Raw genomic sequence first — 15,052 nt, forward strand, 5'->3', positions numbered from 1 at the left:
AACATGTAATACATATTTTATGTCTAATTAAATAATTATATAAAAGAAAATACACACAAAATTGTTTTGGTGATTTATACACACACATATATCCTAGCAAGTAAGACTAATCTGACATTATGATACCATCAGTATTTTCTCTAAAAATAATAAATAAAAAGAGAATACACATTTTATCGAATATAACAGCTTAATAATGTGTGTATAAAATTAGGCTAGCATACCATTCAGTTATATAAATAGCTATTTTATTATTTTGAATAAACTAGGTTGTATATTGTAAAATTTGATATTTTTGTATTTACTTTTAAACTGTTCAGTTCTTAGGGAATACAATAAAAAAATTATTAACATAAAAATAAAAAGGTTTAAAAAGTAACATAATAATTAAACGAGAAATTTTTTCGCAAATATTTCTGCATGTACAACTATGTAACTATAATTCGAAATCGGTTTCCTCTTTGAAATGCTAAGTATAATATCACCATTTACAACTCTTATAAAATTATTACGCTTAAATAAACAAATTAATATATATTTATAATGATAAAAAAAATTGTAAATTTTCAGTGAAATTGGCATGATAAGATATGTTCCTTTGATAACTACAATATGTGATATCCTTGTCAACACATTTTTATTTTTTCAATTTTATATAAGCTGATAACTTATTATTAATAATTTTGTTCTAAAGTTTAAACAATATTATTTATATAAAAAATATATACACTGTTTGTAATTTAAAACAATAACTTAAAAATTAAAAAAAAATTAACAATTATATAAAAAAATTGTGAAAACAATAAAAAGGAAAATATATTATCATAAATTTTGTAAATATTTCTTAAAACTATTACACAAAACAAAAGTAGCAATTGTTTGAATTATATAGATCAGCTAAACAATATCCTGGTACTTCAGAATCTTTACATTCATTCCATTTATTAACACAAAATTCTTCACATTCACTTTTTTTTTCAGGATTAACAGCATAAACTCTTGAACAAGCACGTTCATCAATCAAGTTTAATTCATTTCCATATTTAACTAAATTCATTTTTACTTTACCATTCTTTATTTGTTTTAATACATGCATGAATTCGAGTTTTGGGCCTGCGGGTAATCTTGCTTTTGCGCCACTTGCGGGCTGTCCAGGAGCTTGTGGTTGAACAACTTGGGGTTGATCAGCTTGAGGTTGGCTTGCTTGTGGTCCTTCAGGTTTAGCAGGTGGCGAGTCCTTTTTTGTTTTGCTAGCTTCATCTTCTGTGGTACCATCTTTTTTGCCTGCTTGTCCAGCTTTGCTATCTGTACCTTCTCCAGCTTTTTTATCTGTTTTTCCTTTATCTTCTTGTTTTGCTTTTTGTTCTTGCTCTTGTACTTGCTCTTGCACTTGTTCTTGGCCTTTTGGTGGTGGGTTTGTTGATAAATCAGTTGATTGTAGTGTTGCTTTGCTGGATGATCCGCTGTCTTGAATTGTTTCTTTTAATTCGGCCGATCCTAATTTTTCTTCAGTTCCTGCTTTTTGTGATGATTTGGGGTCGACATCTTTAGTTGATTGTTCTGTGTCTCCTGATGTGGGCACTTTGGCAGGTTCATCTTGTCCTTGAATGAGAGAATCTTCATTTGTGTTGTCTGCATCTAAGTTCTTTAAGTACAAGTTATTGTAAAAATCTGGGGAATTTTTTGAGTAATAAAGATTAATTTCTGATTCAGTTTGAGTATTTTTTTTAACAAAAGGAACATAAATATTAAATGTAGCAAATGTGTGAATAAAGTTATGTTCACAATTTTCTGGGGTTTCTATATCAACTTTAAAGTTTCCTTCATCTGCCCAGTGTTTACCCCAGCTGTTTCTAACTAGCCAATATGATTTAACTTCATTATTTTCATTAGCGTAATTTCCATATCCAATTATATTTACTGCCAAATCTGGAGTAGCAGATCCACATAATTTATGTACTTTGCTTCCATTAAAATCGTAAGAATTGATATCTTTTGAATTAACATAAGCTATAACAGAACCTTTGTTTTGAATTTCTTGTTTGATTAAATTAACATATTCATTGAAGTTTTCTTTAAAGTGTTCACTTTGGTATGATATATAACCATTAGCATTTAATGATTTATCATTATTTTCTGATTTTAATAATTTTACATCTTTCCATAAGTTAGTCCAATTCTCCATAGTTTGTGGGCATTCTTCTCCAACTTTTTTATATGAGTATGGTAAATTAGATGTAGTTGGTAAAAATTTGTTTTCATCAATTATGTTTAAGAATTCTAATGGGTTTGAACCAGTTAAGCATTTATCTTTAGAATCTGTTTTAGAGCAATTAGCTACATATAAAGCAGATGCACTAAAATTTTCATGTCCTTTCATACAACCAATAGTATCTAAATGTAATTTAGATGCAAATAACCAAGATGTAGCACAATTTCCTTGTTCTTCTACATTTAATTTAGATATACAACTATTTTTATCTTTTAATCTATCACAATATTCATTATTGCAATATTGGAAATCTTCAATTGTAGTATATCCTGCAAATTCATTTTCATGTGGTAAAGGTAAATCTATAACTCCATCGAAACCTTCGTCTTTTAATTTTTCATCAGATTCAAGATCAGTTTTAGTATCATCATTTTCATTTGAATTATCAACATTGTTTGAACTCAATTCAGGTAATACTAATCCTGTTTTTTTCTCTCCCCATTGATTTACATCTTTTAAGCAAATAGCTGGATTCATTAATTTACTTTTTAATTTTGAAATAGAATCTTCCATATTATTAGTTATCAATTTTGTTAAATTAGCATATACATCTTCAGCATCACCTGAAGCATAATCTTCTAATGTTCCAGTTACATCTGATTCTTTTAATTCTTTACAATATAATAATATATCTTTTTTTGTTTCATCACTTAATTCTTCAAATGTTTTTAATTCTTTATTATTATCATTTACATTATATATACCATCTAATATGTTTTCTATATGTTCCATAACTTCATAATTAATTTCATCATCACTTTGAGCTCTAGCTAGGTCTGCTTTTAGTGATTCTTTATAATCGCGGGGTACATAATTATAACATTCATCTGTTAATGGTGTTTTTTGATATAACAATGCGCATTTATAGCATTTTTCAATCTCTGCATGTCCATGTAAGAAACAGTCGCTAGCTATTTCATCACATTTTTCTGAAATTATAAAAAAAATAAATATATATATTAATAAAAATTTAAGAAATTTTAAAAAAGATGTAATACAAGCATGAGCACATTAAAAATAGTAGTAGCCCACTGGGTATCCTATTTATTTGTTCAACTATAATTTCATACCTGGTAGATGATCATTTATTGTATAATTTTTAGTTTCAAAGGTAACAGTTTTTGAGCCTCCTTTAATACTATGGACTTGAATAGATGTTATTGGGGTTTCGAAATTTTTTAAACGGTATTTTCTTACATCAACATTTGTATCTGTAAAATTGAAAAAAATTAAAATATGAACAAGCATCGTATAAAATAAGCAAAAAAAATATTCATATTTTTATATGTGCACTTAAAAAATAATCATTTTTTTAATTACTTGGTTCGGTTTGTACAGATGGATCATAGACTTTCCATTTTACATAAAGTACATCACCATCAAAATAAACTACTATTTTGAAAGTTTTGTTTTCTCCACATACATTTTGTAATGTATCTCCTTCAGATTTGAAATCTATTGATGGTGTTGCAACACCTTTAGTTGTTCCCATAACTTTTTTTTTTGTTGACATTATAAAAATTTGATTTGTTTTTGTATTAACATCAATTAATATATAGGGTACAAAAAATATGCTAAGGTCTGCATTACATTCCCCTGTAATTTTTAATCCTTTATAATTCTTTAGCATGGCAGATTTTACATTAAAATTTTCAAGAAATACTGCTGGAGTAGCATCTGGTGTTGAGTCTACAGATGGGTCATCGCCTTGTGCAATATCACGAGTATTTCCAGATTCTTGACCTGTTGGAAGTGGATTGTCAGTAGAAGAGGGTAAATTTTGACTTTGTGGATCAAGTGTAGGACCAGATGTAAGTGTTTCAGTTTCTTCTGAACCAGGTACTTTATTGGCAGGTGTTGGTGGATCCTTTGTTACTTCTGCTTTACCAGGTGTTGGTTCGGAACCAGCTTTGGGGGGATTTTCCTCTTGATTTGTACCTTCAACTCCTTTTTTGGCTTGTCCTTCTTGAGGATTTTCCGTTCCATCGGTATCAGTTTTTAATCCGCTATCTGGTTCAGATATACTATCGCCTTGTTTGGTGTTTTTATTGGGATCATCAGATTTGCCACTTGACTCATTATCAACCTTTTTTGCGTCTTTGGATTTCTGAGGATCTGATGCATCACCACCTTTGCTGGAATTGTCCGATACAGAACCAGGTAGTGTAGAAGCATCTGATTTAACTGCTTCTGGTTGGGATACATCTGATCCAACGACACCTGGTTCAGAAATTTTTTGTTCAGAGTCATTTTTAGGTAATTCACCTGATTCAGGGGGGGGCTGTACGGGACCCGGTGATCCAGTTTCTCCTTTTGCCTGGGGATTTTGACCATCGACGCTAGATGGAGAAGCATCTTGTTTAGTGGAATCTTGTTGTGTTTTATCAGATGCAGGTTCTCCTTCTTTAGGTTTATCAGATTCAGATACTTTTTTTTCAGTTTCACCAGCTTCTTTTCTATCTTCTTCAGTAGCCTTTGGCCCACCGTCAGAAGATGAAGGTGTCTTTAGTTCAGATCCTCCTGTATTAACAGATTCCTTTGACAAAGAATCATCTGATGCAGGACCTGGTACAGGGCTAGGGGATTCAGCTTTTTCTTTTCCAGTTGAATCATCTCCAGTACCACCTGAAGGAGGAGTAGAAGGTGGAGTTTCTCCTGCGCTAGGTACACCATTATCAGTCTCTATTGAATTTCGAATTAATAGAGCATCTGCGCAAATTGCATTAAAAAAATATGTAAAAAATGAATATGCATGATATGTATGTAATTTTATTTGTATTTTATTGATCATAAATTTAAACACAAAGAAGTAATTTCCTTATTCCAAAAATAAAAATTTGCTTGTCGAGTATGCGCGATAAGAAGTTACACACACTATTGTCCATTTTTTTTTTTTATTTTCTTACATAATATAAAGAGAATGGAAAGACGACGCATTTTCACAAGTATAATATTAAACTAAAATGTGTTGATATGTGTATGTTTTTTCCTTTTTATTTATTTCGTTTTTTTAATTAATTATAAAAAAGTATATTCACTTAAAAAGACATATACAGAATTTCCATATTTGGAATACAAAAAAAATGTATGCATATGTATATATAATAATAATAATAATAAATATAATAATGTAAAAATAAAAGAAATAATAAAAATAAAGCAAAAATAAAATGAAAATAAATAAGCCACCTTTACTAAAAAAAACGTTTATAAATATTTTACAACTGAAAGAGAAAAACGTATCTATTTTTTGTAAATAAAAAGTGCATTAACTTGTAACGGTTTTTTTAATAAATTCATGTGTGTCGTTTAAAAGTATTTTATATTAAGTCTAAATTCGAATACGCGCGTATATTTTTTTTCTGCAACTATTTTGTCTTGTATAATAAATTTGTTACTTAAATTATTTTTTATAAATTATCCGTATTCTCATAATTTTCCACGATTTATTTTATTCTATTTTTTCTCGACTCGGCTTTTTATTAAAATATGCACACTTTTCAATTAAAAAAATATTATCTTACAAAGCTATAATAATTTGTATGTCTTAGAATTAATTATATGCACACACAAATTTAGCTGAAAAAAAAAAATTAACAATTTTTATTTTGGGCATTATATAAATATGTATTTACCATTCTTTAAACAAAAATTGATATTATATATGAAAATAATAATTATAACAAAATAAAAATACATGAATGTTATACTAACATAGCATTTGATGGCTAACTCTTTCAAACTTTTTTAAGACTATTCTTAATCTTCATTATTTTACTAAAAATTTAATAATAAATATGTATCATAAGGATTATATAATTATATTAGGTCATATTAAAAGGTGTCAATCATGTTTTTTTTTTTCCATTCTCACAATATTATATATTTTTTGGGTATTGGGTATATTAGGGGATAACACAGTATAACCGTTTTGCTATCAAAGATTTACTTTTGTATTTTCTTAGTTTGTCATTCATATTATTGCATATTTTCTATAATTCACTTATTGGAAATGATTTTCAAATTACAAATAAAGATATGACCAAGTATAAGGCATATTTCTCTCTTTCTTTTTTGAACACTGATACAGGAATATACTATATAATGTATATAACACTATATGTGAAAATATGTTTTTTTCACTTGAATATGATCTTAAAATTTTAATGTATAATATCTAGGCTTATAACTTATTTTGACTTTATTAATTTCTTCTATATTTCTTATGGTTTATTCATTATTTAAAAGTTTTTCTTTTTTTTCGCACACAACAATTATTATACTTATTAGATTCCTCTGTAGAATTAGCATAAATGTTACTTCATTTGTTATATGAATATGTAATCGTTTATTTATTTTTTTTCACCTCTTTGTCTTTGTTCCTTTTTAAATAATTTAATTGTGTAACTTTATTTAAAAAAAAATAAAAATAAAATAAAAAAAATAATGAATTTTTTTGGTATACTATATTACACAGGGCTTAATATGGCAAGATGACCCTTTTGGCTTTATTCTTTTATTTCATTTGTTTTCTCTTTTTTTTCTCCATTTTTTAACTTATCTTTTATAATTTATTTCTTTTTTTTTATTTATTTTTTATTTATTTACTTATCCAATTATTTCAAATTATATAGTAAAAATAAACACACTATGTAACTGATATAAAATGCCTTGTATTATTAAAGTAAGAATTTCAGGTATTAGAAATATCAATGCCTTTGAAAGATCTGAAATAGATTCCTTTAAATACCTTGAGGTATCCAAAAAATAAAAATAAGTTAACACATCCTGCATTAAGGATAGAAAGAATTGTCAAAAGTTATGTGATAAAATTCTATCAAATATATGTAACTACTATGATATTTATTTGTATACATTTTTTCATAGGTAACATTAGGGGAAACAAAACAAAGGACTAAATTTAGTAAGAGAATTTTGTCTATGCTTTTAAACCTATACACATATATATCACTATAAAATAATAAATAACGTATACGGCCATACATTGTGTGTATTAAATTTTTTTTTCAAACATATTTAGATATTAGTAAAACGTCAAATGATTTGAACTTGTCGTTCAGACTTGAAATATCTGATGATTCAGAGCTACAAATTTGCCCACTTAAAATAGCGGTATGCTACTTTAAAACAATCAAAAGAAAAACACATGAAAAAAATATAGGGTCCCTGAAATTGAGACGCATACAATACATTAGCCTTATGAAATGGCTACAATAAATATAAGATTAACAATTCTCATAAGGTATAAATATATTTTTAACTTTTCAGATCGATGATGCTGAAGATATAAATAGTGGGTATATCCAAATAGATTTCAGTTTTTTTTATTTCCATGATAATCTAAAATTGGAAGGATGGTTTCCCTTATATGATTCATTAGAAGGAATCAAAGGTTTAAAACAAATAATACATATATATGATAAAAAATTGTTATATATAAACAAATTCGCAATATACTCATCAAATTTTCATGCTCCCATTAATCTTTAGGTGAATTGTACTGTACTATAAAATGGGAATTCTTTGAAGAAAAAAACCCATATAATGACAATAGTGCAGGTAAAATAGATATATCGAATGAATATATATATAATATATTTGTTTTTTTTTTCTTTCATAATAATCTCCTCTACCTTTTTTTTAGTTCTTCTTCTTGGCACAACTTCCTTTCCAAAAGGGTCCCCCTATTATATTGAGGAAATAATAGGATTTGCAGTAAGATCAGAAAAAACTATAAAATGTATACTTCCCACGTTGGCATATATTTTTATAATATATGGTGGTGTCATAAAATATGTCTTAATTACATTAAAAATAATATTAAATGTCTTTAATTTATTTTTCTCTATTTAGCATGAACTTAAAATAGTTAATGACCCTGAATATGATTGGAAGGATTTTATTAGATCAAGCAGGTTTGTTAAATTAAATTATGAACATATAGGGTGTTAAAAAATAAGACAATAAAATAGTAATGTATTATATTTACTTATTTTTTCATTTTCATCGTTTTTTTTCTTATCACAGAAATTCCAATGAAGCCCGATGTGATGTTATACAAAATTCCTTCATGGAAGTTCGAAAATATGTTGGGAAAAAGGTAAAAAAATGTATATTCAATTTTATTATTCCATTTAGGCATATATCCAACTAGCTATATTCCTTTTTGGAGAAAAAAAAATTAACAACTAGCTAGACAATTTTTTTTTTTTTTTTTTTTTTTTTTTTGTGTGTGTGTGCAGGCTAAAATATTAGGAGGGAATGCAATTTTAGGCTATCGTGAACATTTGAATTTGGAAGGAAGTACAACAAACAAGTAAGGATTTGTATCTTCTCATGTGTACCCTATATAACATGTAATATTTTATTGGGCATCATTTACCTTGTTATATTTTCATTTTTTTTTGATAGAATTTGTATCCGTATTATAGGGACAGTTGTAAAACTGGGAGTGAAAGGATTTAATAACCTTAATTATATTAACATTTCAGAAAATAATAACATAAAAAACATTTTGAGAAATAATGAAATATTTTTGAAAAATATTCCTGAAAAATATAAAGAAATTAAATTTAATAGAAGAAATGCTATCCAGGCGAATTCAACATCCTACAATTTTGTGGATGTCATTTTACTTACCGTTGATTCACTTCCGCAAAATATAAAATACAAATATGGTACATATTATTTTTTTGCTAAATTTGTTATTACAAAGAACTTGGATGTGCATTCACACTTTATTTATTACATATACATTTCTCTGGATTATTTTTTCGCAATTTTAGGGGGCTTAGTGGCATCAAAAGCAGTTAAGGTTTTGCACCCAAGACTTACAGAACAGCATAGAGACGAATGGCTTCTCGAAATTAGAGACGAGGTAAAATTCAAGAAATGTTTGAAAATAAAGTATTACCACTATATTTATCTTTCGCTCTTAAATAGAGTTCATTCCAAAGTGAATATCTCAAAAAATCAATTTTAATTTATAAAAATATTCATGTTAATTTTTTTCCATATAGCTCAAATCAAATGCGACATTTCTTTCGTGCAATGTTATCTTGGGTAATATAAAATAGTTCAATACATATATGCTTTATGGGATTATTCGCCATTCTCCTACTATTTTTATTCCCTTTACATGAAACATCCTACACAGCCAATAATGCAAAACTTATAACAACATTTTCAACAGGTTACAAAGAAGATGCTTACATTTTCAACGATGTCATTGTCCTTTTTTGTTATGGCACTGCCATAAATGTATTGCCTTCATTTTTTTACGATGACAAAATTATCGCATTCTCACCTAACGAACAAAATAAGCATTCACCAAAAGATGAATCAAAAGGCTCCAGCAAGAATAGCAGTTGCATATATTTGCACTATGCTTCGAAGGAGATAGAGAATAGCAATATATTTTGCAGGTGAGTTGGAAAAATAAAATAGCAATAGCATAAAAAAGGCAGTATTACATTACACATTCATAAATTTTGCTATACTGTTCACCCCCTTTTTTTATTAACAGAATATGCAATGATGCATCTGTGCCTAAAATTCTCATTTCTTCATCCAATGCTCCCAAAAATTTAGCCGTCATAGGAAAGTAAGTTTTTCATATTTTCAAATGCCACTCCTATTCAAATAATCTGGATTATGCACACATTTTTATTTCGGTCTTACATTTTTAGTGGGTTCTTAATTTCTGCTTTTGTCGTTTATCCATTGAAGAAGAACCATGGGGAGAATCTCGCATCAGAGGTAAGGAAGTTAATAAAAATATAATTATTTAAACGGTGAAAAATAGCCATAAAAAACACTTTTCATGCTCGTAAAATGGGAACATGCTTGATAATATGCATAATGATATTTAGCTTCATTTTCCTACTTCCCTTCTCGGCACCTTTTATGTCTTCCCCTTTGCTTCGAATTTACCAGATCAGCGAAATTCTTCCCTTCCTGGAACTGAACCTGCACAAGCAAATCATTTGTAAATTGCTAGTTAACGGGTTCAATAGTATTTTTGACTACAACCTAAAATTATGTTTTAACAATAATTATTTATTTGGTTACTGTTATGGAACTGGGATGTGTACATATGGAATATATTATGAAAATAAATTTTTAATAAAATCGAATTATAAGGACAATTTTTATATACATAATAAATGTGCAAATGCTGATGAATTAAAAATTATATATGATAACATAAATTATAGATCTTTTTTTAGTAAAAATAAAAGTTTGGTTTCCCCTGTTTTTGTTGATGGAGATATTATATATAACATTGATGAAAATAATGACAAAAGGGATGAGATCAATTATAATACTAGCAATAGTAAAGGAGAAATCGATAAATCAATTAAACAAAATTTAATGAATGCACTTAATTCCGATGGTATACATTCTGATAGTAAACAGATTTCACGTAAACAATCACAAGCCGATATTAACGAAGATGGATTACGAATTAAAGAACCGTATTTTTATTGTCAAGATGTAAATAAGACAATTAAAAATGATAATTATTTTAGATTAAAAGAAATATATTTAAAGGAAGAAGAAGAATTATTAAATTATGATAACTATAGTGATAACATAAATGGGGGTGATCAATCTCCTGGAAAAAAACACAATAAGCATATTGATAATTATACAAAATTAGGTATTAAAGAAAGAAAGAGAATTAAAAAGAAAAAAGAAAAGAAAAAAGCAAGGAGAATACAAAATAAAGGTTATATATACGAAGTAGAGGATCACTTAGACAACATAACATTATTAAATATATATGAAGATAGTATTGCATTATATAATTATGTTTTTAATTTAGATATTAAAAATTATCTTCTTAACAAAAGATATGATGCATCTACTCTTGCAAAAAAAAATGAAGTTCCTATGAAGAATATGTTGGAAGATATCAAGAAAGAAAAAACGACCAATACAGAACAAAAACAAAATTGTGTAAAAACAGAAAATATGAAAGAAAAACAGAAACATGATAAAGTATTTTCTGATGAGCATATCAAAATAAAAATGCCCACTCCCACAGACACAGATAATAATACAATAAAACGTGAAAATAATAAACGAAATAGCGATAACAATGAGCTAGCTAAAATAAATAAACGTGAAATAGTGGAAGAAAAAAAAAATAAGCCATTAGATGATGAAAAAATTTTAAATAGCAAATTACATGATTTGTTATTAAAAAAAAATCCAGTTTCATTATTTCAGGAAAAGAGTGAAAATAATATTAGCTTATATTATGAATATAAAAAAGAAATAATGAAAAATTATTCAAAATATTTTTTTTATATTTGTACTTTGGATTTTTTGCCAAGTATAAAATTTGAAACATTCTATGAACAACGAAATATGGAAAATGAAAATGACCAATATAATAATGCCATATCAAATAGTGAATATTTATCTGATTCAAAATCATTGAAATCACAGAAAAGGGCAAGCAAAAGTATTCCAAACTTTGAAAATGATGAAGATAATAATATGTTATTGAAAAATGAGAATACAGAGGATGGTGCAGAATATCATCTTATGGTACCTAATCTCAAAATGGAGGACCACCAAAAAAATGACTTAGCAAAAAATGAAGTAGATTATCCAGTTGAAGAAAAAAGAAATTCCTCCCTATTTTATCAAGACAGTAAACAATTATTATCATATACAACCGATAAAGAAAATGATTATAATATAAGAGATGATCAAAATTGTATAATTAAAAAAAATATAGACAGAGAACAAAGAAAAGAAAAAAAAAAAGAAAAAAAAAGAAAAAATCGAAGTAAAAATGCTTATTTAAATAATTTATCAAAAAGCTATATTTATTTAATTAAAAGAATTAATTTATTTGGAGAAAATAGTGATAAAGTGGATGTAATATATGAAAAAATAAATACAGCTTTTAATGATTTGTATAATATATTTATATTTTACACATTTGTTCATAACTTATATCCTTGCTGTATTTGTAGTATCCGATTACACTTTTCATTTATAGCATGTGATGTATTAGAAATAATGTTAACTGGTCATTTAATAAAAGTTAAAAATAATCATGCAATACATTTTGAATTAAAAAATTTAAATCAATCAATGCAAGAAAATTTATTAAAACATTTTTTCAATCATTTGGAAAATTATTATATGGAACGATCCGAATTTCTTTTTAATTTTGATAACTTTTTTTCTTCAGAAAGAGATGATAAAAATAGCTATCTAAGAACGGAGTTAACAAAAAAGGAGTCATCCTATCGTGGTTTTATTCTAGCTAGCCAAAAAAAAAAAAAAAAAAAAAATAGCTCGAATTTATTAACACATATAGTTCCAAATGTTGTGAAATCCCCATTTTGTGTTATGATTGATGTGCTTAGAAATATGTTTAAAAGTGATGAAAGAAAGAAAAGAAATGAGAAAGACAGAGAGAAAAAAAAACTGAAAAAAAATGAAATTCATTTAAAAGATGGGTTACAAAAAGATAAAGACACCAAAAAAAATAAAATAAATAAATTCAATGCATTTTTAAAAAAAGGCGATAAAAAAATTAATCAGTCGTATGATATGGAAAATATACATAATAGCCTATTTATGTTTAGTGAATTAAAAAATTATATTATGTTAGAAAATAATAAACATTTATTTGACACATTTATTGATCATAATTTTTCTTCTATTATTATAACCCCTTTAAATATATTGCCTAATGTTATAATTAAAAAATATTTCGGAGTCATATCTTTACACATTGTTAAGGAAGATATAAATTTAAAGAAATTCGATTTTTTTTATCAGAGCTTAATATCTGACATATTGTATATAGCCAAGTCTCATATTAAAGCTATTGGCGCAAATTTAATTTCGTCTTTTAAAATTACAAACATATTTTTACGAGAGGAAAAGTCTCATGGCTATGCTTTGATAAGCATTTGTGGCGACGTCGCAAAAATATGACGTCGACATGGGAAGGAAAATTTTAAAAATGCAAAGGAAAAATTATAAAACACAAAGTAAAAATCCAAAGTGAACAAATGCAAGGCAAAGCTTTATTGGCTGGATCTTCAGAGGTAAGTCCTATGGAACATCCATTTTTCCACCTATGGTTGTGAATTTTTTCGTATGCCTATTTTCATGTCAAATTATTTTTCTGTGAATTTTTTCCCTTTTTAACAAAACAATGGTAGCAAATATTCTACCCAGATTTAACTAAAAATCGTATATACATATTTTATACATTATTTAGTTTTACAAAAAATATAGTTAAAGCTGTAATTCAACTTATTGTGAGCGTTAGCATATTGCATTAAGACGCTTAGCATCTGTCATGAATGTACCATTTAGAGTAGGCTTAGTCATCATCTTTAGGGTCTTCTTTTGGCTGTTTTTTTTTTTTATTGTTGTTCATAAAATATTCACCAGTTTCCATTTGTATATCAATTTTTCTTGGTAATTGATCAGGTGGGAAAATAGATTTTTTCTTACCGTTTTTCTTTTCTAATTTTTGTTTGATTTTTTTTCGTTGAACATTTCTTTTTTTAAAATTAGGAAGATACTTTTCCCAATTTTCATTTTTGAGTTCATCATTTTTTTCTAATTCTCTTTTTGCAATTAATTCTTTTATATGATAAACAGGATGGATATTTTTCATACAGTCAATAACAATTCTTCTTACTATTTTCAACGATTTAAAATTTCCAATAACACTTACAGTTTTTCCATGAACGCAAATATAACACTGTGTTAATATTTCAAGAGCTTTTAAAGTAGTAGCATTACTACCTAATAATCTTTGCCTTCTTTTAATAAATTTATTTTTATTACGTATATATCCACTAATTTTTATAATATCACAAAATGTTTCATCTTCTAAAACTCTTTTTGCATGACTAAAGGGAACACTACGTGAAAGTAAAGATATCATGTCTCTTGCTTTAATAATAATATATGGATCAAATGTTTTTTTTGTTGTTTTAACTGTCATATATCCTTCAATTAAATTTATTTCAAATTTTATAAAATGATTATGTAATGTATTTTTTATATCTGTACTAAATTGTTGTAAATATTTTTCTCGATATTTAGGAAATAATATTTTAAAACTTGACTCCTCTAAAAAATGATGTTTATTATCTTCTTTTGTAAATTTTTCGATTTTCCAATGATCTATATTTTCATTATCCCATGGTTTGTCTTTTCGATATCTCTTGTTTTTGCTTACTTGTTCGTCATCCTTACCGTTTTCCATTATGCGTCAGGGTTGGGCAAGAAACAGAAGAAGGAATGCGAAAAATGTATGTAATATGCCCAGGCAGCGGCAAACGATGTATAGGCAGTTCGCTACTATGGCTGTTTTGCAAATTAGCTTGATCTTCTTGATTTTGTTTTATTTTGCTTGGCTTTGCTTGGCTTTGCTTGGCTTGGCTTGGGTCATGTATTATTTTCGTTTAACTTTGTCATTCGATTTTTGCGTTTTTGTTTTTTTTCAACCCACTTATGTAGAACAAATAAAATATTTGTAGCCAACATAAATGATATCCCTTTGTTAATATGCGATTTTTTTAATTCATTTTTTTGTATAAAAAAAAAACAAAAGAATTATATTTTTAAATAAATAATATATACCTAAACAATGTTTTATTTTTATAAAAATAGGATATAAAACGAATTATATAATCTACGATTTTTTTACAAAAAAATAAAAAAAAATATATTTTTCTTTAAAGGAATTTTATTACCTAATCTTCC

At 26.7% G+C, this 15,052-nt stretch overlaps 3 protein-coding genes across 3 annotated transcripts; 1 reads left to right on the forward strand and 2 right to left on the reverse strand.

Moving 5' to 3' along the window:
• Window positions 1–853: 853 nt before the first annotated feature.
• PCHAS_0307300 (serine repeat antigen 1, putative) lies at window positions 854–5,209 on the reverse strand (the record flags this gene model as incomplete). The annotated part of the gene is made up of 4 exons (XM_016799650.1): window positions 854–3,201; window positions 3,343–3,483; window positions 3,593–4,981; window positions 5,179–5,209. 4 exons carry the CDS (start codon window positions 5,207–5,209, stop codon window positions 854–856), a joined length of 3,909 nt encoding a protein of 1,302 aa, XP_016653179.1.
• Window positions 5,210–6,938: 1,729 nt separating this feature from the next.
• On the forward strand, window positions 6,939–13,261 carry PCHAS_0307400 (conserved Plasmodium protein, unknown function; the record flags this gene model as incomplete). The annotated part of the gene is made up of 16 exons (XM_016799659.1): window positions 6,939–7,028; window positions 7,160–7,196; window positions 7,314–7,405; window positions 7,562–7,685; window positions 7,784–7,852; window positions 7,938–8,008; window positions 8,147–8,208; window positions 8,321–8,393; window positions 8,536–8,609; window positions 8,705–8,970; window positions 9,079–9,170; window positions 9,313–9,355; window positions 9,486–9,717; window positions 9,819–9,896; window positions 9,982–10,051; window positions 10,229–13,261. The coding sequence occupies 16 exons, from the start codon at window positions 6,939–6,941 to the stop codon at window positions 13,259–13,261; spliced, it is 4,506 nt and encodes a 1,501-aa protein (XP_016653180.1).
• Window positions 13,262–13,655: 394 nt separating this feature from the next.
• On the reverse strand, window positions 13,656–14,552 carry PCHAS_0307500 (KRR1 small subunit processome component, putative; the record flags this gene model as incomplete). The annotated part of the gene is made up of 1 exon (XM_016799666.1): window positions 13,656–14,552. One exon carries the CDS (start codon window positions 14,550–14,552, stop codon window positions 13,656–13,658), a length of 897 nt encoding a protein of 298 aa, XP_016653181.1.
• Between the last annotated feature and the right edge of the window lie 500 nt (window positions 14,553–15,052).

The sequence above is a fragment of the Plasmodium chabaudi genome (assembly GCF_900002335.3).
Source record: "Plasmodium chabaudi chabaudi strain AS genome assembly, chromosome: 3".
Classification (NCBI taxonomy): Eukaryota; Apicomplexa; class Aconoidasida; order Haemosporida; family Plasmodiidae; genus Plasmodium; species Plasmodium chabaudi.